Source organism: Rhinopithecus roxellana, chromosome 5 (genome assembly GCF_007565055.1).
Source record: "Rhinopithecus roxellana isolate Shanxi Qingling chromosome 5, ASM756505v1, whole genome shotgun sequence".
Classification (NCBI taxonomy): domain Eukaryota; kingdom Metazoa; phylum Chordata; class Mammalia; order Primates; family Cercopithecidae; genus Rhinopithecus; species Rhinopithecus roxellana.
In genome coordinates, this window is record NC_044553.1 from 49,757,094 (window position 1) to 49,784,852 (window position 27,759).

The 27,759-nt window shown below is 41.6% G+C and overlaps 1 protein-coding gene across 1 annotated transcript; it reads left to right on the forward strand.

The window, feature by feature from the left end:
• The first annotated feature begins 159 nt into the window (after window positions 1-159).
• On the forward strand, window positions 160-27,737 carry EGLN3 (egl-9 family hypoxia inducible factor 3). Its single transcript, XM_010381084.2, has 5 exons — window positions 160-836; window positions 20,354-20,473; window positions 22,403-22,539; window positions 24,881-24,954; window positions 26,030-27,737. The coding sequence occupies exons 1-5, from the start codon at window positions 480-482 to the stop codon at window positions 26,059-26,061; spliced, it is 720 nt and encodes a 239-aa protein (XP_010379386.1). The 5' UTR covers window positions 160-479; the 3' UTR covers window positions 26,062-27,737.
• Window positions 27,738-27,759: the final 22 nt, after the last annotated feature.

The window sequence follows — 27,759 nt, forward strand, 5'->3', positions numbered from 1 at the left end:
CGCCGGTCTCTTTGGGATCCTTCGCGGAGGGGCAGAGCAGGCGGGGTGACGGGCCGGGGGGCGGGGGAAAGGGCGGTCTGGGAGGCGGTCCCGGGGCGGGGCCCGTGACGCGCTGACTCGGTCGGCTTAAGGGCCGGACCTCAGCGTCTCCCGGAGTCTGGCCGCAGTCGCGGCAGTGGTGGCTTCCCATCTTCAAAAGGCGCCCTCCGACTCCTCGTGCCGCGCTGCTCGCCGGGCCAGTCCAGAAACAGGTCGTGGAGCCCCGCACCACTCCCGCTGGTTCCCGAACGCGGATCGCTTCTTCTGAGAGTTGCGAGCAACTTTCCCTTGTCCCTGGCCCTGCAGCGGCTCGGGGACCGTGGCAGCCGCAGATTTCTGAACCCCGGGCCACTCTCCCCGTGCCTCGGCTTCGCGCTTGTGTAGATCGTTCCCTGTCTGGTTGCACGCTGGGGATCCCGGACCTCGATTCTGCGGGCGAGATGCCCCTGGGACACATCATGAGGCTGGACCTGGAGAAAATTGCCCTGGAGTACATCGTGCCCTGTCTGCACGAGGTGGGCTTCTGCTACCTGGACAACTTCCTGGGCGAGGTGGTGGGCGACTGCGTCCTGGAGCGCGTCAAGCAGCTGCACTGCACCGGGGCCCTGCGGGACGGCCAGCTGGCGGGGCCGCGCGCCGGCGTCTCCAAGCGACACCTGCGGGGCGACCAGATCACGTGGATCGGGGGCAACGAGGAGGGCTGTGAGGCCATCAGCTTCCTCTTGTCCCTCATCGACAGGCTGGTCCTCTACTGCGGGAGCCGGCTGGGCAACTACTACGTCAAGGAGAGGTCTAAGGTAGGACGCGCTCGGCGCCCTGCCGCAGCTGCCCCCGCGGGGACGGGAGGCACTCGGAGTCCGTTGTGTGTCGCCTTCCCAGGGCTGCAAGCGAACTTTGTTTTTTAACCAAGAAGTCAGCCTGGTTTGTCTCTACTTGCTGCTTCCCCCCACCCCTCGCCCCAGCTCCTCTGAGCGAAAGTCCACGTTAAGGGGCTCAGGTGAATCATGATGATGACCTTCTGTTGACTTTGAAATATTGGCTCTTGTGGGTGACAAAAGCCAGACAAGCTGTGGCTTTGGTCCGCTTTTAAGACAAGAGGTTCTCAAAGATCCAAAGGAGGGAAAGGGTATTAGAAACACTGTGGATCATCTGAGAGTCCTTATGATCTTAAATACGTACTTTAAGGCCACCTAATACTGCCCTTCATTGTGGTCAGAAGAGATTTCTACAAAAGCACTCAGAATTCTGGAGGCAGTTGTGATTTTGCCATGTGGCAGTTGGTTTGTGGAGTTGGGCAGGTGTGAAAGGGTAAAACTCTACTTCTGAATGCTGCTTCTGCCCTCTGGGACCCAGCACATTGTTAGACCATCTTCTTGACTGAAAATTCTCTCCTGCTGCTGAGCCCTACACCACCACCTTCCTTTTCCTAACTATCAATTGACGGCAAAGTCCACTCAAAACAACCAGTTAAGTGCTCACGAGAGAGTAGTCAAGCACCTCCGGAAAGAAACAGTGTTTTTGTTCACATAGCAGGAAGTGACTCCCTGGGTGGTAATTTATCTTGGAACACAGGTAGATTGGCAGAAAAACGGGAACATGTAGGTACCGCGATGTTGGTGCATGTACATTACTTTGGGATAGGCTTTCTCAGTCTTTCCTCAAAGGATAGTTGAGCCAGTTTTCCAGTGGCAATTTTGAGTGACTTGCGCTTGTCTTATGGTGTGGTCAAGGGACATTCAGAACTATGGAAAACTTTTACTGAAACAGCGAAGCAGAGTATACCATGGCATGAGAGGTACCACTCTCTGACACCTATGTGCCACTCTTTGACAATAAATATAGTATTTCTCAAATCAGTCTCAAGACTGATCCTGTCTCAAAACAGACCATTGTTCTCTCCTTTCTCTAATACACGGAGAGGAACACTCTGAATAAAAGCTAAGTGGTGAGAATTGGAAACGTGTGGGAATGAAGGGGTGGAGATGGATGAGTGCAGTGGGGAGTCATAGTTTGTTGTACAACTTCCAAGCCAAGAGTCCATGAATAGAATATCTGAAAGCATCGTTATTAATGCACCCAACTAAAGTACATCTTAGAAGATACTGCTTTCTAAATTTTACTTTGGGGAAAAAAATTACGTGTTAGCTGAACTCTGTAGAAGATTGATTAGTTAAAGTGTTTCTTCACTCTTCTTCCGTTGTGTTGGTGGTGGACTAGTCATGTGTCTTTGACTAGTTTGGTTTTTGCATTAAATGACCTTGCTGTCTTCTGTGGTGGGGCTGGGTGGGGGAGGGGAAGGGTCAGCCTCAGTGTTGCTGAGGGGCTGGTAGTTTTACCTGAGGAGCAGACGACTTACCGGGTTTTTGAATATCTCTTGTAAACTCAGGTGTTAGGAATTTTTCTTCATTATTCTAGGAGCCAAATTTGCTCTGAGGGACATCAGAATTAATTGGTATAGAAAGAGGCCACTGACATTGAAAGTTAAATATTTTTATTTAGCTTTGACTTAATGGATAGGGATAGGATTTCAGACTAGAATTTAACTCAAGTGGAATGAAAAACACTGTGTAAGGGTAAGGGAAAGAAAGATCTTGTAGGTATGATTCATCAATTTTAGGTTATCTTTTGGGTGGAATGAAAAATTTTTCAGGTGACCCTGTCAGAAGGTGATCATGAGTTGAAAAGAAAATTTATCCTGTCCCACCTCCAGATTTCCAGGTTTAGTTTGGCTGGTTTGTCACAAAGCTCCCTGCCCTTTAGATAAATCACCTTTCGATTGGAATATTCCCTGGCCAATTAGAACCAAATGCAAACCAGGCTTGAGCAAACAATTAGTGTAGCTAAATGTTTTTTAAGTGTGCTTTGCTTATATACGGAAGTCTCCTTAGTGATGTCTTGTGGTCTTGGGTTTCTTGTTTGAAGTTCATTATTAAAGTCATCATAGAAACACTTTCCGTTTCTACATGATTTGTATTGGTTTCACCTTAATTTATTCCTTCTTTTTCTTCACTCACTTTTTATCCCTCAACTGAGCTCCTTATTTTGTGCTGCTTTCCAGAGCAGTGACAGAGATCCAGTTTACTGGTGCATCCTTCACACATGTTTTCAAGAAAAACTAAAGTTTTAAATTTATTTGTTATTATTATTTTTTTGAGACAGAGTCTTGCTCTGTCCCAAGGATGTTGTGCAGTGGCGTGATCTCGGCTCACCGCAACCTCCGTCTCCCGGGTTCAAGCGATTCTCCTGCCTCAGCCTCCCGCATAGCTGCGACTACAGGAACGCCACCACACCCAGCTAGTTTTTGTATTTTCAGTAGAGATGGGGTTTCACCATGTTGGCCAGGCTGGTCTCCATCTCTTGACCTCATGGTCTGCCCACCTCGGCCTCCCAAAGTTCTGGGATTACAGGTGTGAGCCACTGTGCCTGGTCCTTAACTTTATTTTTAAGTTTTAATTAAGGATATTTTCAAACACACATAAATATAAGAGGCTAATAAGCTCCCATCATCCAATTTCAACAATTGCCAATATGTACATTTATTTTAGACCAATTGTTTTTTAGCTACTTTAAATTTCTTGAGGTTTTTGCTTATTCATGCACTTACCCACATTTGGTTTATTTTTTTGGTTCTTTGCTGGATTTCGAAAGGTCATTGAATAATGTAATATTGTCCTTTATCTCAATGAAGCAATAGCAAAGGCATTGGGAGTAAAACAGAAAGACACACTGGACCTAAAATTGAAATTGTGGAAGAATATAGAAAGAAATATTAGATGGTTCCGCTTCCTGCCAAGAAAGTGGTTAATGGTCAGAATTTATGTACCTCGTCTTTGCTGGAGAAAATTCCAAGGGTGTTGAAGACCCCTTTGGGAAGTGGTTGCTGTAATGTACAGCAGTATGGCGCCCCCTAACTTCACGCATGATCATTGCTTTCAGGCTAGCAATGGATTTATCTGCTACTCCCTTTTGGAGATTTTAGACCATGTCCAAGATAAATATTGGTCATATTTTGCTCCTTTTTCTTTGGCTACCTAGATCTTGAAAAATGGCTGTTTTCCGGAGAATGTATAATTTTTAGAACCAAAAGTCCCTCTGCTTCAAACAGTTCACTGTAGACTCACTAGTTAGTAACGCTAATAATAAGAACTAACTTTTATTGAGCAGTTTGTATTGTCTGGCACTGTGCTAAGCACTTTACAGATGTTATCTTGCTTAATCTTCAGAAACACAGTCTTAAGCACATTGAGTGATTAAATACTTTGCCCAAAGTTTCAAAGTCAGTGGTAAGAAACAGTTTAAGTGGGGGCTACCAGCTTAGGCTCAGTGTTACTAACCTTGTGGCTTTAGGCAAGTTGCTTGGTTTACACCAGGTGTAAAAGGAGGGGAAATAATGCCTTAAAGCTGTTGGGGGAAGAAGCATTAAATAAGATGATGTATATGAAATTTTTAGCAGCATTCTGAGCCTTCATCAGTGTTTTAAGTCTCCAGAGGGGAAATTTGGGATCCTAACCTAGATTTGTCTAACTCCAGAGACTGTGTTCTTTCCTTTTATTCTCTCCTACTTCTGACTTTTCATTTATTCAGCAAATGTTTATGGAGTGTTCACCCTGTGTGGGGTACTGTGCAGGGTGGTGGTGCAATGATGAACGAATTTATACTTTTGTATACTTCGAATTGTAGGATCGTCTCATTCACACTTGACTAATTCTCAGGCTTAAGAAAACCCTCAAACATTGAAGTGGGTCAGTTGAGTACATCTGAAGAGAAAATGGAGTACTGTGCTGATGTTTTCCTACTGTTATTTTTATTTATTTTTTGAGACAGAGTTTTGCTCCTGTTGCACATGCTGGAGTCCAATGGTGCAATCTTGGCCCACCGTAACCTCCGCCTCCCAGGTTCAAGCGATTCTCCTGCCTCAGCCTCCTGAGTAGCTGGGATTACAGGCGTGTACCACCATGCCTGGCTAATTTTGTATTTTTAGTAGAGATGGGGTTTCACCATGTTGATCAGGCTGTTCTCTAACTCCCGACCTCAGGTGATGCGCCCGCCTTGGTGCCTCCCAACATGCTGGGATTACAGGTGTGAGCCACCGTGCCCGGCCCCTACTGTTATTTTTAGAAAAACATTTATTGATAGGGTTTGTTTGTAGGATTCCTGACCAGACTAGCTCTGGAAGATGGCATTGTAAGGACTGCATTGTGAACAGACAGATTGGTCCTCCCCTGGAAACAATAAAGAGGAATGATGAAACAGCAAAACATTTATGAATAAAAGAAGATGTGTTGCAAGGTGGTATGTTTATTCCTTGCTGTTGAGCAATAACAGTTTTGGCCCACCCTTCTCATGTGAGGTCAGGAATATACATTATTTAATGGAGCTTATCATGGTTGCAAGCTACTTTAAGGGAAAAATGAGATAATGTACTATGAAATGATCTCTCAGGACCCAAGTGCAAGAAATGCAGCCAGGGTTCTCACAAGCTTAGAGGTATGAACTAGGAACCAAAAAGCCCTTAACATCCAGGACAGCTGGTGTGTTCTTTTCTCAGGAGCCTCATGACCTCCATCTTTGCTTCCCTGCTTTTGTTCTTCATTTCTTCCCCTCTTTTCAATCCAGCTTTTGCTGCCCTCCCATGCATATGGGCTCAAGATGGCTGCCACACAATGGCCACCTCAGCCTTTAGTTCCAGATGAGCAGAGACTTGAGTAACATTCCCGAATCCCTATTTTCATTGCCTGGAAGAAAGTCGGATTGTCTCACCTTGGCTCAAGGGACCTATCAGCCGTAGTCAGGCACGGTGGGAGGCATGTGGAAACCATGTGTCACAAAGATGGTTGCCAGGGCCAATGAGAGTTATAGTTTTTAGAGCACAGAGTTTGAGAGCTGGATACCATAAATGGTATCTCTGCCATTAGAATCTTAAAAATCTATCTGTGAATAAGGTGTTTTGGGGAGAAGGAGTGCTGAGTTTGAAGCTCTGGATCATCTTTCTGTAAGGATGTAAGGGATTCCTATAAAAGCTTTTGTATTAAAAATAACTTAGCTCCTGGAGGAAGGAAATTACTCCACAGTAATTTACAGAATACAGCCCCAGTGACAGTGAAACAAGTCTCTCCAATGGGCAAGTTTTCATGGGGTTTTTTGTCTACTTTGTGAATGACAATTGGAAACAAAGAAGGCAGGAGGGTGTGTGTGTTTAATTTGTAATTTCTTTTGCTCAATTTTGGGCCACTGGCCACTTCACTATAACCTTATCTGCTTCAGTGAAGTGGATAATCAGGGATATCGATTTAATTCATTCCCAGATGGCTCAGTGCTGTGCACTGCGGGAGACCTGTCCGTGGATGGGGGAAGGGAGGTGCCAAATGATTATAAAACCACCTGAAGAACTAAGCTGAGAGTTGAGTGTAGGGTGCAGTGGTTGTCACCAACTCTTTCTCTTTTTCTGGTTAGAAAGTGCACGTTTACACTCATTAGTCATTGTTTTTCTTTGGGTTTTCTCCAATTTCTCTGTTAACTTAAATTGAAGCAACCAGAACAAGTGATCAAAACTATACAGGACGTTAATAATATGGGATTTTAGGGCTAGAGAGATATTAGAAATCACATCTATCCAATGTCTCAGTCATTCAGCAGTTCTTTTCATATTTGGAGAGATGATATCTTGAGCAGGTCCTTGGGAAGGGATGGGTAAAATGTACTTTAATAGAGAAGGGGTGGCCCGGTGTGGTGGCTCATGCCTGTAATCCCAGCACTTTGGGAGGTCAAGGCGGGCAGATCACAAGGTCAGGAGTTCCAGACCAGCCTGACCAACGTGGTGAAACCCCATTTCTACTAAAAATACAAAAACTAGCCAGGCATGGTGGTTTGTGCCTGTAATCTCAGCTACTCAGGAGACTGAGGCAGGAGAAGTGCTTGAACCCAGGAGGTGGAGCTTGTTGTGAGACGAGATTGCACTCCAGCCTCTGTGACAGAGCAAGACTCTGTCTCAAAAAAAAAAAAAAAAAATAATAATAATAATAATAATAATAATAATTAAAAAAAATAGAGAAGGGGCTACACTGGCTGGGGTTGGTCCATGAATCACATAGACTGGGCCCAGGGTCAGTAGGTTAATTCAGTGGCATCACCATTTTATTTGGGAATTTTAAATATAATTCTGACTGCAAATCGATAAACACCCTTAGGTGGAGTTTATGCAAGCCTGTCTCTGCATTAGGCTTTGGAGTATCATGAATTATTTCCCTTTCTAACCTTTCTGCTTCAGCTCAAGCAAAAGTGGTAAAATATTTCCTGATTCCTGAATCTGGCTGGAAAAACTTGTAACTTCATAAGTAACAATAGCCCTCCATTTTATGACCCTATCCCAAGAACACACCATGTGTGAAAGACTTCTCTGAGGAAGCTTAAAGGTCAGGGTGCAGTTCTACCCAACCTCTAATGAGCAGAGTTTAAGCACCCTCAGCATCTTGTGCATTTCAGGATAAAGCTTGGAAGGTTGCTCACCTGTGGGCCATGTTTGGTTTGGCAAGGCCTCTGCTTTTGACCCAACTTTGCAGCCATAGGTAAATTAAATTACATTTTGATCTGTGCCCACTGAAGACCAAGGAGTAGCTTGCAGGTTAACATTATGGAGAAGGTTATTAATTTTTTGTTAATTATTATGGCAACAGACTCGACAATTCCTTGGTAGCAGCACTTTGTAGCTGTTAACTAATATTGCTCTAAGAAACGGATGTCGCTTTTCTCTAGTGTTTGTCAAATGCACATGTTCTGACAGTAATGATAGTTCAGATGTATTTTGCTGGGCATCTGCCAGGGGTGCCCAGCGGGTAGCTGAATCCAGAGGCACTGGAATTGTAAATACAACAGACATTTTATGATGCCAGACTAAGGAGTTCAGCTTTGGCAGATTGCCAGGAGCCGTTGATTTGGCTCAGATTCAGTGCTATGTGTCTGTTTGCCAAGCAAGATTCGTTGTCTTGGTTAATTATACATAGAATTTGTACCCCCTTTCTCTCGATTATTTCCATCTTAAACCAGTATGACACTTACTTTAATTTTGCATCTTGTTTCGATACTGATTTGTGAGTGAGTTTCTGTCCCTGTTTTTGGTGAGTCTGTAGTGACTACATGTTTTCCTGCCCTGGTCCCAACACAATCCCAGCCTTACAGACCCTGGGTTTGCTGGTGTATAATGCAGGCTTTCAGATCTTGTATTGGATTCATTTGGTACCTTGTTACTTAGTGTTCTCCGTGTTCAGTACAGTGTCAATACCGCCTTATCAGATCAAGCTAATTTTTGATTCTTTAGAAGGTACAATGATTCTCAAGTTCTGGAGTACATGTGCCTATCTCATATTAAACATTATTTTTTCTTTCCAAAATGAGGCCAAAATACTTACTGTTGCCATACAAAAATAATTCCAGAATACAAAGAATCAAATAATATGATAGTAACCTCAATTCTTTGTCAGTGGGAAGAAGACAAAATGAAAAACTCAATTCCAGGTGTCAGTAACATCTCTTTTTTATTCTAATATGAGAACCTGAAGTTGTTTTTGAGTTGTCAGGATAATTGCATTTGAGCATTGCTTGGAAGCTGTAAGGATATACTGTTTGGGACAGTTTGTACATCTTAAAGAGCTTGCTCTGTGTTCTCCGGACACTGAGAACAAAGATTCAGCCCATGCCCTCCCTCCAGTTTCCTTCTCATTTCTACTCGTCTATCTGGTCATACCTGAGGGACCATCATTCAGAAATCTCAATGCCACCCACATGACTGATGAGTCCTTTTTTGGGGAAGGGAAATGACTTCTTTAATGTTCATATTGTTTTGCAGGTTAAATTGAATGACTGGAGTGGAATAAATAAAACCCCTTTTATTTATTTTTATAGAGATGGGGTTTTGCCATGTTGCCCAGGCCTCCTAAAGTGCTGAAACTACAGGTGTGAGCCACCAGGCCAGGCCAACAAAACCCCTTTTAAACACAAAATATTGAAGACTCAGGCAAGAACATGCAGTATTGCTAGTGAAGGGCCTATTGTGCTTTTTTTGTTTAGTTTTGCTTTTTAGGTTCACCACAGAACCTCAAGTTGTCTTTTTTTTTTTTTTTAAGCTAAATTTTCTTCCCTTTCTTAGTAGAAAAATCCTTGAGGGGGGAAGTTTTTTTAAGTAACTTACTGTAACCATAAATCACTTGCCGTTGGTTCTTGTTCTCCCTGGAATCCATTTTATGTACTTTCGCTAGAGTGTAGTAGTCCCAAACCCAATTCTAAGCATGCAGTCTCCGTGCTTAAAACAAAATAATCCAAAAATCCAATCATGTTCTTTCTTCATTATCTACTGTACAACACTGTAAAGACTGTAAACTTAGCCAGCATTGACAGCCCTCTATATCTGACCACATCTGACCTTTCTACACTTACTTTCCTACCACTGCCTTCCTTTCCTCCCAGTCCCTGAAATGCCAGAAACTAACTTGCCAGGCATAATGAGCTTCCCCATTGTCACCCACTCATCAAAAATCCATCTCTACTGCCTTCTAGTACCTGTTCCCTGAAGTCTTCCCTTCTGCTCCCCAGAACTCTGGTGGCTCAATCCAGGCTGCCCAGTTCCTGGGTTTGTTGAGCTGTTTATGCTGCCCACCGTGTGCTCAGAAATTCCTTGAATGCAGAGACTGTTAAGCTTTGTATATACTTTTAGTGCCTAGAACAGTCCCTTATACTTCATAAGTGCTTGTTGGCTTAATTTCATCTTCAAAAGGAACTTTGATTTTGATGGATATTTGAGTGTTAAAAAAAAAGCTAGAATTTTTTTGGGGGGGTGGTGGGGGGAATGACGGTGGAAGATGGGTGGCTGCAGCTCGGTCTCTAATTTGATGCCTAAGTATTTAAATATTTTATTAGAGTGACATGTTATATGAGACCATCTCAAAGGAGGACCTTACCTTTGTTAAGTTTTTTTCCCTCAGTTTCAAAATCCTAGGCTTCATCCTAGAAATACCTGAGTCACACCTGGATCCTGGCAGCTCATACCTACAGGTCTGGCTCAGAGATGCCAGGGCCATGAGGCTCAGGGCCCCAGATTCTGGTCCTAGCTCAGCCCCTGGCAAGTTTCATGGTCTTCCATTTCTACTTCTTTATGGATGAGTTAGATGCTTGTTTTCATTTTTGAACTTAAATTTGGTCAGCACCTACCACTTGACACTAGGATGGACACTTCAGATTTTATTTCATCTTCCTATGATCTTGGGCAAGTCAGTTCTCTGAGCCCACTTTCATCATCTAGACATAGGCACAATAATACTGTATGTCTACCTCTAGGATTATAAGGCATTAAAATTGAGATGACATTTCCATTTGAGAAGGAAAATAGTTGCTTTCAGTGCCTCTTATTTGATTCCTGGAGAGAGCAGACTCGCACCAACATTCAACCCCAGCGCTGATATGACAGTAATCCTCAGAGGCAGAGGCCCACACAAAACAGCAATGCTAGAAAGTTACAATTGGAAAGTTTCCTGCCAGCTTCAGGAATGACACTGCAAAGCTGGTGCCAGAAACTGCCAGAGTAATTCTCCTCATTACTGCTCTACCCACCCACTTTCAGCTCCCCAAATTAATTAGTGCAGTTGACTAATTCCTCTTTACCTTTATCATTTAGGGTGAGGCACTGCACAAAAACTCTTGACTTTGCCATATAGGGTCGTTGTTCTCTGTGGTCCCTGGATAAGAAGCATCACCATTATCTGGAAACATGCAGCAAAATCAAATTCTTCAGCTTCTCCCCAAACCTCCTGAGTTAGAAATTCACACGTTCTCCAGCTGATCTCATACATGCTAAAGTTTGAGAACCATTGAGTAAAGTTAATGCGTTAAGAAGAGATTAGATAGGGATGGTGATGTATCTTCCTACAGTTTCCTTGTTAACAAGAAAGTCAGACGTCAGTTGATCAGACTTTAGATTATTTATTGCTAAAACCAAAAAAACAAAAAACAGATTTTTAGTTCACTTGGGAAATCTTTGAGAAAAATCTACATGTTGAAACACACACATTTATAGCCTATTATTTGTACCAATATATTTAATTTTCCAGAACTAGAATTGAAGCAAATTTTGGAACCAATTCCCTCCTGTTATGGTGAATGGAGGTGAATGTCTGGCCTTTGGCAAGACAACTGCATTTGAGGCCCATGTGGGCCCTGCAGGGGCTACAGAGAGTTTTTGGTGGGCTTGAGGTTGATCTGCACTGGGAGTAACCAAAGCAAAGACAAGACAACTTGTACAAGTAGGGTCAATTTTCTTGGCCTCTTGACTTTGTTAAAATTCCCCCTTTTGGACCTTTGAGTTTACAGACTGAATACCAAGGATACTCTTTTAAAAAATATTCTTGCAATTTTTTGTATTTTGTGATTTTTCTATCACTCTGGAAGGGTGATAGGCAAGGATGAGGTAGATGGAGTCAAATATTTCAAGTAGAACCAAAGATCTTAGTTCCCTCAAAAATGAGGTGGGGGTGAATTTGCTAATGTTAGACATTAGATAAACTGAGTTGGTAAAGCATTTCTTAAGACCTCACACTCTTCAGCCAGACCGACTGGGTTCAAAAAGGCAACTTACCCAAGCTCTCTGTGCCTCCATTTCCTCATCTGTAAAATGGAGATAATGTTCCTACCTCATGCGGTTGTTAGGAAGTGTGAAGGAGGGTCCGATTTGTGAAGCACACAGAACAGTGTCGGGCACATAGTAAACTCTATACAAATGTTTGTTTAGTAAATAAATATAGCCACTGAATTTCATGAGTTCTAATCTACGCTGACTTGCTGTGTGTCATTTCTTTCATTCAGCAGATCTGTTTTTCCAAGTGCTGAAATGCATATGTAGGTTTCTCTTGTTTTAAGATGATTGTTTCAAGGCATTTTTCATGATGTTTTGATTGGTAACTTCATTTTTTGGTACATTATCCATTAATAAAGTCTTGTCTTACCAATTATTTTGAGTTATGGCTTCTTTAAGTATTTTAGGATTAAGTTCAGATGAAAATTTCAAATACTCCATTCTCTGATGGGCCTGCAGTCACAAGTATTCCTTGTCTCTGTTATGCTCAAAGCCTTTAGAGAGCCATAGGTGATGTTTTATTGTTCTGATAAGGCTGTTTTCTCATATCAAAGGAAGTTGAATATTGTGTTTCTCTAAAGAAATACCTGTGATAACTTCTAGGTCCATAGGGTAAGTTCTAGGGTTAATGACTTCTACCAAGGACTTGTGAGCAGTGTGACTCAGGGCACACACTGCTGCTCACCTTCCCAGTAACCAGGAAATTAAACAAGGTATGTGCAAAATGCCACCCGGCTACATGAATTCTCAGGAAACAGCAGCTGTTAATATTTGGGGAAAGGCATCAGAAAGGAAATGGTTAAATGCGTCTCGATGTCCTTATCCCTGGGCTGGACTGACCTTTGCTGATTTTATAATTGTGAGGAAGCCTGGTTGAAAACATTTCTCTGGTGACTGGGGTAGCGATGGGGGAGGGGGATGATTCCCAATGTCCGTTCCCAGCTTAGGCTGCCTGGCGGTGTGCTCGGGTGTGGGCTTGCTGCCACCCTCACGCAGCGCACGTAGCCCTGTCACTCAGCCATCACCCTGCTGGCTTAGAGCCAGTCCTCCACGGGAAGGGCGGCCTGCCCAAACCCAAACACCCTGTATTAATATGGCGATGTCGCCGGGCCTGTTTACTGTGCCTAATTGCATGGGCTCTGGCTGAATCCCCTCCAAGGAGAAGAATTAACCACAATGCAGAAAGGAATGACAATAGTCTCTTAAATTCCTGGCCTCTGAGCCTTTCAGTGGCTTCTTGGGGGAGGGTGATTCACTCAGAAGGTCGTGCATGAAGTGCGGGATCTCCTGGAATAGAATCTTGATGCAGCACAGTTCAACTTTAGAGGCCTTTGAACCCCCTGGACTTTTGTGCAGACTTCTATGTGTGCATGCATATTTCTTACATCCTTTTAGTGTAAGAATCTCAAAGGGCTATTGTGCCTGGTAGAACGATCATCACTGACCCAGGAGAACTAGATGGATGCTTCCAGGCTCTGGGTAGTTAATGATCCTGAAGCTAGGACCAAGTTCATCTGAGGACAGGTTTTAAAGTGAAGATGGTAAATTGTCTGCTATTCAGGCATGGTGCTCTCGCCTGACCAGGAGGGTGTGGGCAGACCCACTTCACTAAAGCAACCAAGAGTCGGTTATTACTTCTTATTTTTTATTTTCAGAAGTTCTGGGCCGGGCGCGGTGGCTCAAGCCTGTAATCCCAGCACTTTGGGAGGCCGAGACGGGCGGATCATGAGGTCAGGAGATCGAGACCATCCTGGCTAATACGGTGAAACCCCGTCTCTACTAAAAAATACAAAAAACTAGCCGGGCGACGAGGCGGGCGCCTGTAGTCCCAGCTACTCGGGAGGCTGAGACAGGAGAATGGCATGAACCCGGGAGGCGGAGCTTGCAGTGAGCTGAGAGCCGGCTCCAGCCTGGGCGGCAGAGCAAGACTCCGTCTCAAAAAAAAAAAAAAAAAAAAAGAGGTTCTGAAGTTTCCACAGTATTAGAAAATTCAGATGTAGGTGTATGATGACCGTTGTTCTACCTTGGGAGGGAGGTCATGTGTAGTGTTCTGGGTAAGCAGGTTCTGTGAGAGGAATTATTTTTAGTGTGGATTTAGGACAAATGAGGAAGGCAGAAGTAGTCTGCATTATGGAAACAGAGTAGTAAAAAATATTTTCATGAATAAGTTGGGGTGTATTGAAAGGATTACCTACCTGACAGGGATTTGTCTGGTATTCTGAATCTTCCAAATGGTCTGGTGAGATGGTGAAGCTTTGGGAAGGTGAACATGGTGGCTGGACATGGCTTGTGTTATGGCCCACCAAAAGTGTATTTTCTCTTTCCCCCTCATTTCGTTAAATCAGTCTGTAACTAGAGGCACTAGAAGTCAGGAAATAGATTAGCTAGGCTTGCTCTTAACCAACAACAAAGATAACCAGCAAGATGCCAAGATAACTGATGACAGTTGACACAAAATTTCCTACCTTTCTAAGAGCTCACGTTAGCCACAACTATTTTCTTCATGCCTGTCTAGGTGAAGTTTGAATGCATAAAAATTCTAAAGCACTTTTAATACTTACTAGTTAGCACTGCTTCATCATCACATTGAGATCTTTTTTGTGCAATTCTGTATAAAGGATACATCCAGCTGGCAGCAAATGTGAACTTTGTGTCAGTGACATTTTCTTAAAACTTGGAGAAAGCTTTGCATAGTTGCCATCGTCTTGTAAAGAGGCCCTGCAAACATTGTTCTGTAGGAATTTAATTTACTTGACAAGAGTAGATCCCACAAAATGTCCTTGAAGATCACATATCCCTGGACAAGGGAGATGATAGAAGGCTAAAGTAGTAATTCCAGTTTGCTCTTCATGTCCTCCAGATTTAAGTGGCAAATGATTTTTTGAGTTCTTTTCTCTTACTGCTTGTCAGAGCCAAGTGGAAAATAATGGAATTGGACATTTTGGCTTAATTTGTCTTTAGATTTTTTTTTTTTTAATAAAACTTGTAAAAAGCATGTCTCTTTCAGGTTTTTTTTTTTTTTTTCTCACTCCAGCCTTTCCTCCAGAATGCCTGCATATAGCAGTTTGAATACCTAAAGGGTTTTTCAGTTTTACTTTCTTTTTAAATAGGAGAATTTCAGTTTTAGAGCTGCCACTAGCACATATAGTGCCTTTGTTCCAGTTACTAATCCCCTTTCTTCTCCCTCAGATGAATTACCAAATGGGGCCCCTACTTCAGCAGGGTGCCTTGATGAAGGCAGGACCTAAAGTACTAAAGTATGTGATCATGGGGATGCCCTGCTCACTGGCTGCAGTCAAGGTGTGTGTTAAAATATGTGCTGAACATAAACTACCCAGAAAAATAGCCCTGGAAGTGTAGCCTTTAGCTCCTCTACCCACAGCTGACTAAAAACATTGGCAAGTTTGTCACCTAGACTGTTGTCACCCGAATATAAATGAGACCCATTTCTGGCCAGAAACCTCAGCTATCGCATTCTACATTGTGATGAGTTGCTTGGCTGTTTTACCAAGCAAAAGAAGGTGCATGGTCTCATGTATTTCTTCCCAACTCTTATTTATTTATTTACTTATTTATATTTTTTGAGACAGAGTCTCGCTCTGTCACCCAGGCAGGAGTGCAGTGGTGCAATCTCGGCTCACTGCAACCTCCGCCTCCCAGGTTCAAGTGATTCTTCTGCCTCAGCCTCCTGAGTAGCTGGGATTACAGGTGCGTGCCACCATGCCCGGCTAATTTTTGTATTTTTAGTAGATACAGGGTTTCACCATGTTGGTCAGGCTGGTCTTGAACTCCTGACATTGTGATCCACACACCTTGGCCTCCCAAAGTGCAGGGATTACTGCACCCAGCCCCCAACTCTTTACACATCTAGTTGTCTGTGGCGTCGTACCTTATGGTGAAGAAGGGAAGGATCCTGGGTCTCTGTTGCTCTGTACTGGGTGGACATGGGGGAAGGACTTGATGGAGCGAGGTATGAGGATGCAATTGGAATGTGGATGGCATTAAGGATGAGGCATTGTCTTGGGACAGGATGTGTTTGAGTCTGGTGGAGACAGATGGGGAAGGTGCCCACTCAGCAGCTGTCTCAAAGTAGCTTCACTTCTTGGAAGGCCTCACACAGTGATCTCAAAATATAGCCTGATATATGTGTATGTATATGTATATGTATATGTATATGTATTTATATATGTGTATATATTATATATATATATGTATTTATAGCCCTGATTAAAAAGTTGGGATCAACAATATTTAGGAGAGTTTACATAAAAATCTGATCGCCTGCTACTCTCATAAAATTGGAAGATTTGCTTTCATTGAAAATAACAGCAAGTCCCCTCAGTGTAGGTGGCATAACACACACTCCAGAGTTCTGACTCATGTAGACCTGATTGGCTTCAATCATTTGTTACTGGCAAACATCGAAAGCTATTTTAGTTTGCCAGTCCTGGATTCAAAACTACAAAACACTTAAGTAGAATTGGATCTCTGAAGAAGAGACATTCTACAGCTTCAGTTGAGGGGAAGACAAACGTAACACATCATCTTCAAAAATAGCTAACATTTATTAGGCACTTAGTGTGTGCCAGGCCATGCACTAAGCATTTTGTGTGGATTATCTCCCTGAGTCTTCATAAACCCATTTCACAGATGAACAAACCAAGGTGTAAATAAGTTAAATGTAGATTATGCCGTCCTTAGGTTGCATTTTATTTAAAAGTACGCTTTGCTCGAGACTCTGCTTACTTCAAAATGAATCCTTACAGAGGTTGGCTGGTATTTCTCCTTAGCAGCTAGAGGGGATCTAGCATTTGTCGGTAGATCAGAATACTAGTTTAAAGCTCCTTCAACCACATAGTTGTTTTTTTTTTTTTAAACCACATAGTTTTGAAATCATGCTATTCTCAACAAATCTTAAACAATGGATTTTCATTTATTGCAAATTTTGCAAATAAAATGAGATGTAATTAATACTTTAATTTGGTGAGTTAAATTTTGTATAAAATGCCACTTGATTATAACTTGTTCAAGACTGAGTCATACTAGCGAATCTGTCTCACATCAGGAGCAATTTAAAAGACATTTCTATGAAAATACATGTTGTAAGTGTTAGTAGAGAAGTGGTAAGTGTAACCGCAGGGTGGGTGTACCCCCTTCTCACCTGTGGGTCTGAAAAAATGATCATCATGGCTGAGTGGATGGTGGAGGTCATTGATGCTGAGCTTTTGAAATGGTTTTTACCTGCGGTCAAGCTGCGGTTGATGGCATTCAGGAGCACTCTGTTTAGGCATTGGAATGGAAATCCTGGACTTTTATTTTTCAACTTTACCTTTGGACTTGATGAGATAGGTGGTTTTTTTGTTTTGTTTTGTTTTTTGTTTTGTTTTTTTAAATGAAGTCAGCTTACTGGTAACTCTTACCAGAACCACTGTTTTCTTTTCCACCTGTGGCATTTGGGGACCACATTTTTATACTGGGTTTTGACTGTTACAGTTCTATATATCTGTATATATTCCAAGAATACATATACATTTCTTGTCTGGACATGGCTGCATACGTGTCTAGAGCACATATTCTGGTCTAGAGCCAGTCTGGGCCTGCCTGATTCACCTCTCCACTCATTTCTTATTGCTACAGAGCTAAGGAGAGGCCTCTGGGAATGGGGATGGTGGGAGGTGGGGTGGGTACACTATATAATGTCAGCAGACAGAACGGTAAATGTGTAGGGGGACACGTGGATTTATCAGCATATCCAAGAATAGAATTATAGGACTATACTGTATTTGCTGCTGGAGATGACATTAAAGTGTTAAACTTCTGTAAATTTCAAATATTAATTTAGTCAGGAAGTTTTAGAAAATAAAAAAGCCTGTACTAAAGTAGGCATCCTCTTGATATGTGTCAGTTTATTGCTTGGCATGTTTGTTATATGATCATTAAATTACTCTGGCCCGTTCTTTTAACAATACAGCATTGAAGGCTTCTCTTCTGTTAAACACTAAATCCCTTCCCCAGCTTGATGAGGTTTAGATAGCAACTCAGTTGGATGGATCTGCTTCCGGAGTTTGTTACTGCCCCGTGTACAAATTGGCACAGAAGTGAATGGCTAGTTATTAAAGTCAGGCTTGCTTCTCGGTGCATCCTTAGCCTCATGGTTTAGACCCTGTCAAAGACGAGCAAATAGTTGGGAATGTGCCCAAGCAAAGACCCATCTCCTATGGCACTCATCCAGAAAACACACTGATACAATTGGCCGAATGTAGCCTCAACTGGCCCACTGATGCTTGAAATGATTTCCTTCCATTGTTTCCAGCTTGATGCATGTGGTTTCTGGAACCAGGAGAGAGGGTGAATATTCACTCTGGCCAGAAAAATTATCTCTGTTCCTCCCCTTTAAGCAGACAGATACTTTGCTGACATGTAGGGGTTTTGTCCTAATAGTAAGTCCTCTGGAATTGGCTCTTTGTCTCTGTGTGTTTTATAGATGCAGCATTTAGTAGAGGGCGTGCTTTTGTGAGTCTGTATCCATCTTTTTTTTTTTTTCTTCAATATTTTAATCTGAGCTGAGTTCTGAGGCAGAGAAACACTCCTTAATGACCTGAAGAATGATGTTGCTTTTTCAAGGGTTGATGCTTAGATCAAGTCTTAGATCTTCTTGGGCCTTTGACAGATGTGTAACCCAATCCCCTCTTTATAGGAAAGAGACAGCCTGGGATCACAGTTAGTTGCAGAGTGAACTATGGTAGGCATCCAGACCACTGACCTTTTCCTTAGAGAAGAGCTGTTTAAGCATATAAGATTATAGCACTGATGTCGTACTTTTTCTTTTCAGACACTCAGTGGGGGGAGCCTGAGATAATAGGGAATCCAGCCTGTAATTGTTTGTGGCTTAAGCGACTTTCATTATTGGCTCTGTGGTGGCTTTTATAATCCTAATAGCTGCTTCCAGGGGTGGGTAATTCTTTAGTCATTATAGGTGACTTTATGTATCTCTTCTTCTCTTGCTAGGCCCTTCAATTCTGTTTGCTACCAATCACCCTTCCTCAAGCCATGCTTCGCTTAGTGGTACCTTCATTTGTTAAATCTTTATTGCTGATGTTGCCTCACAGTTTCACCTTCTGAAAGATGCTCAAGCTAACAACCTAACTTGAGCTCTAAGGATGACATTGCATTGACATTTTCATGTTCAAAGGCAGGATATGGGGATTGTTTGCTGCACGAGGATATGAAGTTTGAGAGAGATGGTGATTTAAGCTTTAAAATTGTTGTAAAGTCAAGTTACTATTCAGCCTTATTATCGATCTGGTATGCACGATCTAGTATGCAAGGTGTGTGATGCCTAGTTCCATGTCATAGGTGCAGTAGTTTCATGCTACTATTGAGAGTGACTCGGCAGCCACGTTCAAGTTGATTCATTGAACCACTAGCCCATTAGCTTGGGGCTGTACTCAAATGGTCATTTTACCAATGAAGCAATGCTGCCATTTATCAGGAAATCTATGGCCTGGATCCTTACATGCATGTTTGAAGATAGGTCTTTTAAAATGACAGAAATAGCTATTAATCTTGGTAAAATGTGAATTTACTCTTTAGAGAAAGAGCCATTCACTAGTTCATTGATTTATTTATCACATTTTAGATGGATACCTTTTATATGTCAGGCACTGTCCTAGGTGCTAAGAATATATCAGTGAGTAGAACAGGAAAAAAAATCCCTGTTCTCATCTTATGTTGTTGGTTCCAATATTTTCCTTGCACCTACTGCATCCCTATAAAAAATAATGTTAAAACATGGCAGTATCCTGTGAAGAAAAGAACTGGCTTTCTATACTTTGCCTTCTTCCCTCTCCCCACTCTCTGTTACAGTTTTTCCCGTGGAACAATTAGAGGTTTGTTTTCTCTAATAGTAATTTTCAGTAGGATTTTTGGTATGGCTTTCTACTTTATTCTTCCACCTGATTGATACAGGTAGCAGTTAGACAAAGAGAACTTCAGATTATCACCTGATTTGATAATTATCAGGAAGAAGACATGCATTAAGAAACACATATTAAGATACATGCATGGCTTTTTTCCTGAAAGGAATCTCCCTGTGTTGTCTTTGTTAACAAGTTAGGGCATGACTTCCTATTGATCTTCCTCTATTCGTTCTATCCTAAGCATTTTATTGAGTAAGCCTGACCTTTTCCTCCTTTGGTGATTGGTTCTGTCACTTTGAGTATGCAAGTACCTTTAGCCATTGTTCTGAAGCAGTGTGAGTGATTCAGGGGCACTTGCTAAACAGTCATAATCCTTGAACTCCACACCTAGTGACTCTGATTTTGTAGGTCTAGCATGGGACACTAGAAACTGCTTTTCCAAAAAGGAGTATTGAAGAAAGGCAGGGCATCCAAATAGGTTATGCAAATAGGGCATGTAGATAGGTTACTTTAAGAAAGACTATATAAAATGTTCTAGAACTTTGGGAATATTGTTGAACCACTTTCCACTGGACAGAGCCATAGTGTGACCTGGCCATTACTCTTATGCACAGAAGGGTCCAAATTTATGTACCATACATGAAATTAAGAAGCCAGCAACTACCTGTAAATGTCACATAGCACCCAAGGAGACTGTGTTACTTATCTGCTCACCAGTGGGAGGAGAAGATTGTCTGTCTCAGCTTTATTAACCAGGTTTCTTGGGATTTCTCCATAGGCAATGGTGGCTTGCTATCCGGGAAATGGAACAGGTTATGTTCGCCATGTGGACAACCCCAACGGTGATGGTCGCTGCATCACCTGCATCTACTATCTGAACAAGAATTGGGATGCCAAGGTACTCTTGAATAATGGGAGTAGAGTGTGGGGTTAAAAACTATAGGAAAATGATTCAGATAACTTAGAGGAGAGTTTATATTGAGTTCATAGTTGCCCTGTCTCCCACTGATGAAACATTTCTATTTCTACTTCATAACCTCCTGCGACAATGGAATTAGTACTAAAGTTGTTAAGAAGAAAATAATGAAGTTAATTTGGAGGGGGATAGGTAGGGTGGTTATTAACCCTACCTCTGAGAAGGGTGGTTGATGAAGGGAAGGTAATATGATATTAGGATTAATGATTAATTTTTTTCAGTTTAAATCAGAGTTGCTCTGACTGTCAATGCAGAATAAGATGTACACTTTTCCCTCCCAGAAGCAGCACTGGGAAAGTTCCACAAAAATAGAACTGTAGGATATAAAACCATCCCCAAGAGAGATTTCCCACACAGTCCTCTCCCTCAGGGTGATATGTCTCATTGATGGCTGCTTGCCATGGCTTACTATGGTTTGTGAATGCCAAAGGCTTTGTGGCTTATTTTTGTAGTATAGAACTTATAGATAGATGGAGATATGAAGCCTGGTTCCATGCTTATAGACATTTGTGTGGACTCTGTATGCTTTCCGAAAGTTAAGAATGATTTAGGAGTCTGGGAAGTCAGATAACTTTTCAAGCTTATTTGGCTTTTGAACCTTCTGCATCTCCATTTCCTGTTCATTAGGCAAATACTGGCTGTCATAAAGCAGTAATATTTTATCCAGAGTCAGAAAAACGAAACTTGGAAAACCATTGAATCAGTGAAAAGGCCTATCTCTTCTCCCTGTTTGGTAACATCTCTGGAATACATTGGTAACATGACTGGAATACATCCATTAGGTCTTCTTTAAAATCTTGAGAGGTGCTAATAGAGACGAGAGAATAAAGTTATCAGATTGGTAATGACAAATTGGAAGGTCTGCAATCATTCAACAAATATTTGAGTTCCTGCTAGTGTCAGTCATTGTATTATGAAGAAATATTGATGTGTGAGGCCTGAACTCTACACTGAATATGGTTATTCTAGTAGAATGAAATAGGTTGACATGTAAAAGAAAAAGTAATTCAAGGAAAAGAGTGATATATGTCATAAAAGGTGCAGATTAGGTGGTCTGAGAGTTCAGAAAAAAGAGCATGTAACTTCCAAATAACGAGGTCAGATAGGAGTTAAGGGAGTTCAGAAGAGCTGTAAATTCTAATTGAAGGGGAAGTTACATGTGATGATTTTCTTAGAAAGTTGTTAATGGTTAGATGGAACCATGTGAAATTGCTGGGTATTTTTTTTAAAGTCAAAAACACTCAAATATTAGCAAATCTGTGTGATTCAGTCTAACAGTACTCTATTTTACGTCCATGGGCTTTATGACTGTGCGGGGCAGTGGGAATGCTTTTTTTGGTTTAAGGTGAATAAGGAGATATCTCTAGCCAAGTTTTGTATAAAATTTGGTACAAAGTGGCCAGCCATGGTGGCTCATGCCTATAATCCCAGCACTTCAGGAGGCCCAGGTGGGTGGATGACCTGAGGTCGGGGGTTCGAGACCAGCCTGACCAACATGGGGGAAACCCCATCTCTATTAAAAATACAAAATTAGCTGGGCATAGTGGCACATGCCTGTAATCCCAGCTACTCAGGAGGCTGAGGCAAGAGAATTGCTTGAACCAGGGAGGTGGAGGTTGCAGTGAAATGAGATCATGCCATTGCACTCCAGCCTGGGCAACAAGAGTGAAACTCCATCTCAAAAAAAAAAAAAAAAATTTGTACAAAGTATTAGGTTGAAGTAAAAATCTGGGGTACCATGCATTTGGAGTGGTGGTTAGCAGATTGCATGTTTCTAAATGGGGCTGAAATATGGTTGTCGATAAACTACATGAGAGGTAAGAAGTAATCCCCCTTCTTTGTGTCTTTAAGCTACATGGCGGGATCCTGCGGATATTTCCAGAGGGGAAATCATTCATAGCAGATGTGGAGCCCATTTTTGACAGACTCCTGTTCTTCTGGTCAGATCGCAGGAACCCACACGAAGTGCAGCCTTCTTACGCAACCAGGTAATAGCTGGAGCCATGATTCCTCTTCCGGAGTTCGTTGTATAAACCCTAGTTCCAGAGAACTCTCTAAACATGTGTCCTGTGCATGTGGGGGATTGACCACACCCCATAGCTGATAGCAAACTTGTTTGGAGTCTACAAAAATTAAAGAGGAAGCTTTGCATTCTTTAGCATACCAAAGCTAACCTCAGTTTGAAAGTACTATTAACAAGTTGTTTTCTATTAGGTGAGCATATTGGATTCCAATTTCTCAAGAGTATTTTTCTCTTCTCTCCGTTCCTCCTTTCTCTTACCTCTCTTACCCTTTTTTTAAAAAAACAAATGTTGAACTATGCCTAGAGAATATTGGCTGTCACATATCAGGAATTCTGTCTGGTTACTTTGGATGAGTTTACAAGCCACTAGTTGCAAGCAGAGAAAGAACCTTGAGAAACGAAAGAGTAATTTGTTTTGACTTTCTCTTTTTGTCTATTCCTAGGTTTGAAATTGGCTTGGGCTTGCTGTATCCATGGTCCAACAGTTGAATGTTTTATTAATCTTTTCTTTATGTGCACATGAAGATTCTCAGAGTAACTGAGCACCTTAGTATTGTTTAGGACCGATCTAGACAATCTTGACAAAAATCTTCATTCTCAATTCTGCCTCTTATTTCCCTTTGTCTCTGTCTAAAGCAATAAACCAGGCAGCATTGGAGGGCTACGGAGTGCAGCTTATACTGAGACTAGCATTCAGGGGCAGGAGGAGAGAGTTTTGATAGGATGATGATTAAACCCTAACAAGCCTAATTAAATTAAGATCACATGTGTCCTCCTCCCGAAATCACACAGCTTAGCCCTAAACCCAGTTATATATTAACTGCCACATTGGAATGTCTTCTAGATGAGCAGGGAACCAATTCTACCACTGAAGTCAGCTTTTGTGTTTTATGGGGTATGTAACTAAACCCTGTTGTTTGTGGCAGAACTCTTTGGTTATTCCCCAATATCATGATGACTGGCCTTACAGGGAAAACATTAGCAAATGTTGATGAGAAGCCCTTGAAAAAAACTCAAGTGCTGTAGAAATTGCAGTACCTAATAATCATTACAAAATGAAACTTTAAAAAAAAAAACCAAGTATGAAATGGCTCCCATTACAGTCTATCCAATGAATGGGATAAAGCAAATTAGTGGGGATGCAGTAGAAAGCTCTGGGGCATTATATTATTCAATTGTAATTTTGCCTCAATGTCCAAAACTAAAGAAAGCAAGCCAAGAGTTTTAAACATACTGTGATTTACATAAGTTGTTTTTCAAAGCTTCACTCAAATGTCATCTCTTCTCTATGTTCTCGCCACCAACTTGGGTCTCCCAGTCTTTAGCAGAATGACTGTCTTCTAGTCCTTTCTGTAGAGACCATGTTTATCTGTTACATTATTGCAAAATCACTTGTCTCCCCTACTTCGAGCCTGAGATCATAGAAGAAGATCTGATCACAGGGTCATTTGAATTCCTAATGCCCAAGAAAATTTCTGGCACATACCTGGAATTCATTATGCATTTTATTACATTGAAATAGAATTAAAACCAGAGAAGTTAATTTTAAATTAAAATCAGGGTAGACAGGCTGGGCACGGTGGATCACACGTGTAATCCCAGCACTTTGGCAGGCCGAGGCGGGCAGGTCAAGAGATCGAGACCATCCTGGCCAACATGGTGAAACCCCATCTCTACTAGAAATACAAAAATTAGCTGGATGTGGTAGCGTGCACCTGTAGTCCCAGCTACTTGGGAGGCTGAGGCAGGAGAATCGCTTGAACCTGGGAAGCGGAGGTTGCAGTGAGCCGAGATCGTGCCTCTGCTTGGCAACACAGTAAGACTCCATCTCAAAAAAAAATAAAAAAATAAAAAAATAAAAAAAAATTGGCCAGACGCAGCGGCTCACGCCTGTAATCCCAGCACTTTGGGAGGCCGAGGCAGGTGGATCACCAGGTCAGGAGATCGAGACCATCCTGGCTAACATGGTGAAACCCCGTCTCTACTAAAAATGTAAAAAATTAGCCAGGCATGGTGGTGGCCGCCTGTAGTCCCAGCTACTCAGGAGGCTGAGGCAGGAGAACCTGGGAGACAGAGCTTGGAGTGAGCCAAGATTGCGCCACTGTACTCCAGCATGGGCGACAGAGCGAGGCTCCATCTCAAAATAAATAAATAAAATAAAATAAAAATAAAAAAAATTTAAAAAATTAGGGTAGACTTATAATAATATGGAAAACTTTAAAAGTTTTAATGTGAGATTTATAGGACATTTGTGTTTTTAGTAGTAGCATTAAACCTCTTTCCTTATATCTGCTTATCTTTCATAGATATGCTATGACCGTTTGGTACTTTGATGCTGAAGAAAGGGCAGAAGCCAAAAAGAAATTCAGGAATTTAACTAGTATGTATTTGATAATTTTCTGTGACTTTTGATCAAGTTAATCCTTGACTTTTATTCAATGTTATATATTTTTAAACATGCTCTGTTCAATCTGTTACAGCTTAACTTTATATATAATGACATCTTGATGGGTTTTATCCTGAAACCTTGGCCTTAGGGCTCTTAGAAAAATCAGAAACAATGCAAGGGGCTTCCCCTGAGAATGCCCACTGAATGTATGATGGTTTATGATAGATGGGAAATAGTTAACTTTTTCTTATTAGTGTTAACCAGTCAAATGTAACATTAAATTTTGCCCATGATTTTTGGCATATCGCAAAGGAAATGTAATGGAACCCAGTTATGATGGCAAAATTTATTATATTGGGTGAGACTGTGACTCTCAGTATAACAGCAGGGCTCATGTAATATAAACTGAATATAACATATTCCTATCCCATATAACTCATATAACTATATAAACTCATATAACTATTCCTATCCCATCCAACCAGTATTAGAAGGCAGCATTTCCCAAAATATGTTGCATTAAAACACAAATCCTGCCAAGTTGGTAAATTCCTGGTCCCAGAAATGTGGGAAATGTTGCATACTGTATGCCTGTCTTAAAGAGTCACAGTGCTCACTAGCATATTAAATTAAGGCTCTAAGAGATCCTGCAGTAAGGACACATATATAATATTGCCTAGCCCATAGCCCATTTGGACTGTATACCTCTCAAATATCAAAGTGGTCTCCAAATTGCACCCAGGATATCTGTTTGTTTTCTCTTCCAGATGGCTTCCACTGCTTAACTCTGATATGTGAGTGAGGCCACATTTCATACAACTTATGCTCAACACATTAGCCCAAGAGGCCAATGCTGGATGTAAACCCAAAGTTACTCCACAATCTGTGAGGCATATGGAAAAGATCCCATTGCAAAGTCAAGAGAGGATCCTTTTGCGGAGCTCTATTAGGAGGCTTATATAAGATGGGAAGTGTTTACTGGAGGCTTTTTGGTGACATCTGTGACATAAAACTCATCAGAGCTGACTCCATACCCTCTTTATTCTCCTTTCTGTCCCCAACCCAGGGAAAACTGAATCTGCCCTCACTGAAGACTGACCGTGCTCTGAAATCCGCTGGCCTTGTTCATTTTAGTAATGGTTCCTGAATTCTCTTAAATTCTTTGAGATCCAAAGATGGCCTCTTCAGTGACAACAATCTCCCTGCTACTTCTTGCATCCTTCACATCCCTGTCTTGTGTGTGGTACTTCATGTTTTCTTGCCAAGACTGTTGATCTTCAGATACTCTTTGCCAGATGAACTCATTTGCTAACACCAGAAATTCCTGCAGACTTCCTATTCGGCCAGCGGTTGAACTGATAGATTCGGTAATACTGACTATCAAGAGAAGAGCCTAGGAGCATAGCGAGGGAATGAACCTTACTTGCACTTTATGTATACTTCCTGATTTGAAAGGAGGAGGTTTGTAAAGAAAAAAATGGAGGGGGTAGATGCCACAGAGAGGCATCATGGAAGTCTTAACAGCAGGAAACAGAGAAATCTGTGTCATCTGAACAATTTCCAGATGTTCTTAATCCAGGGCTGTTGGGCTTTCTGGAGAATTATCACAACCTAATGACATTAATACCTCTAGAAAGGGCTGCTGTCAGAGTGAACAATTTATAAGTGTCCCATGGGGCAGACACTCCTTTTTTCCCAGTCGTGCAACCTGGATTTTCTGCCTCAGCCCCATTTTGCTGAAAATAATGACTTTCTGAATAAAGATGGCAACACAATTTTTTCTCCATTTTCAGTTCTTACCTGGGAACCTAATTCCCCAGAAGCTAAAAAACTAGATATTAGTTGTTTTGGTTGCTTTGTTGGAATGGAATTTGAATTTAAATCAAAGGAAAAATATCTCCCTGGTAGTTTTGTGTTAACCTCTGATAACTGTGGAAAGAGTAGGTCTACTGATATACAATAAACATGTGTGCATCTTGAACAATTTGAGAGGGGAGGTGGAGTTGGAAATGTGGGTGTTCCTGTTTTTTTTTTTTTTTTTTTTTTTTCAGTTTTCCTTTTTAATGAGCTCACCCTTTAACACAATAAAAATCAGGGTGCTGTATTTTAAAAAAGGAAATAGAAATAAAAAAAAATCTCAAAGCTATTTGAGTTCTTGTCTGTCCCTAGCAGCCTTTCTTCGCCCACTTGGCTCTCCAGATCTGCTGTGGTTGGCAGTATGGCCAGAATCATGGAATTTGCTAGAACTGTGGAAGCTTCTACTCCTGCAGTAAGCACAGATCGCATTGCCTCAATAACTCGCTATTGAGCACGTATTTTACAAAAGCTACTTTTCTTAGTTTTCAGTACTACTTTCATGTTTTAAAATTCCCTTTAATTTCTTGCTTGAAAATCCCATGAACATTAAAGAACCAGAAATATTTTCCTTTGTTATGTACGGATATATATATATAGTCTTCCAAGATAGAAGTTTACTTTTTCCTCTTCTGGTTTTGGAAAATTTCCAGATAAGACATGTCACCATTCATTCTCATGACTGCTGTATTTTGTTGTATAGTAATAGTTACCACCTTCTAAATTACTACGTAATTTACTTATTTATTATGTTTATTGTCTTGTATCCTTTCTCTAGAGTGTAAGCACAATGAAGACAGGAATTTTGTATATTTTTAACCAATGCAATATACTCTCAGCACCTAAAATAGTGCCTGGAACATAGTGAGGGCTCAGTAAATACTTGTTGAATAAACTCAATCTCCTACATTAGCATTCTAGGGTTTGATTAATATATTCCAT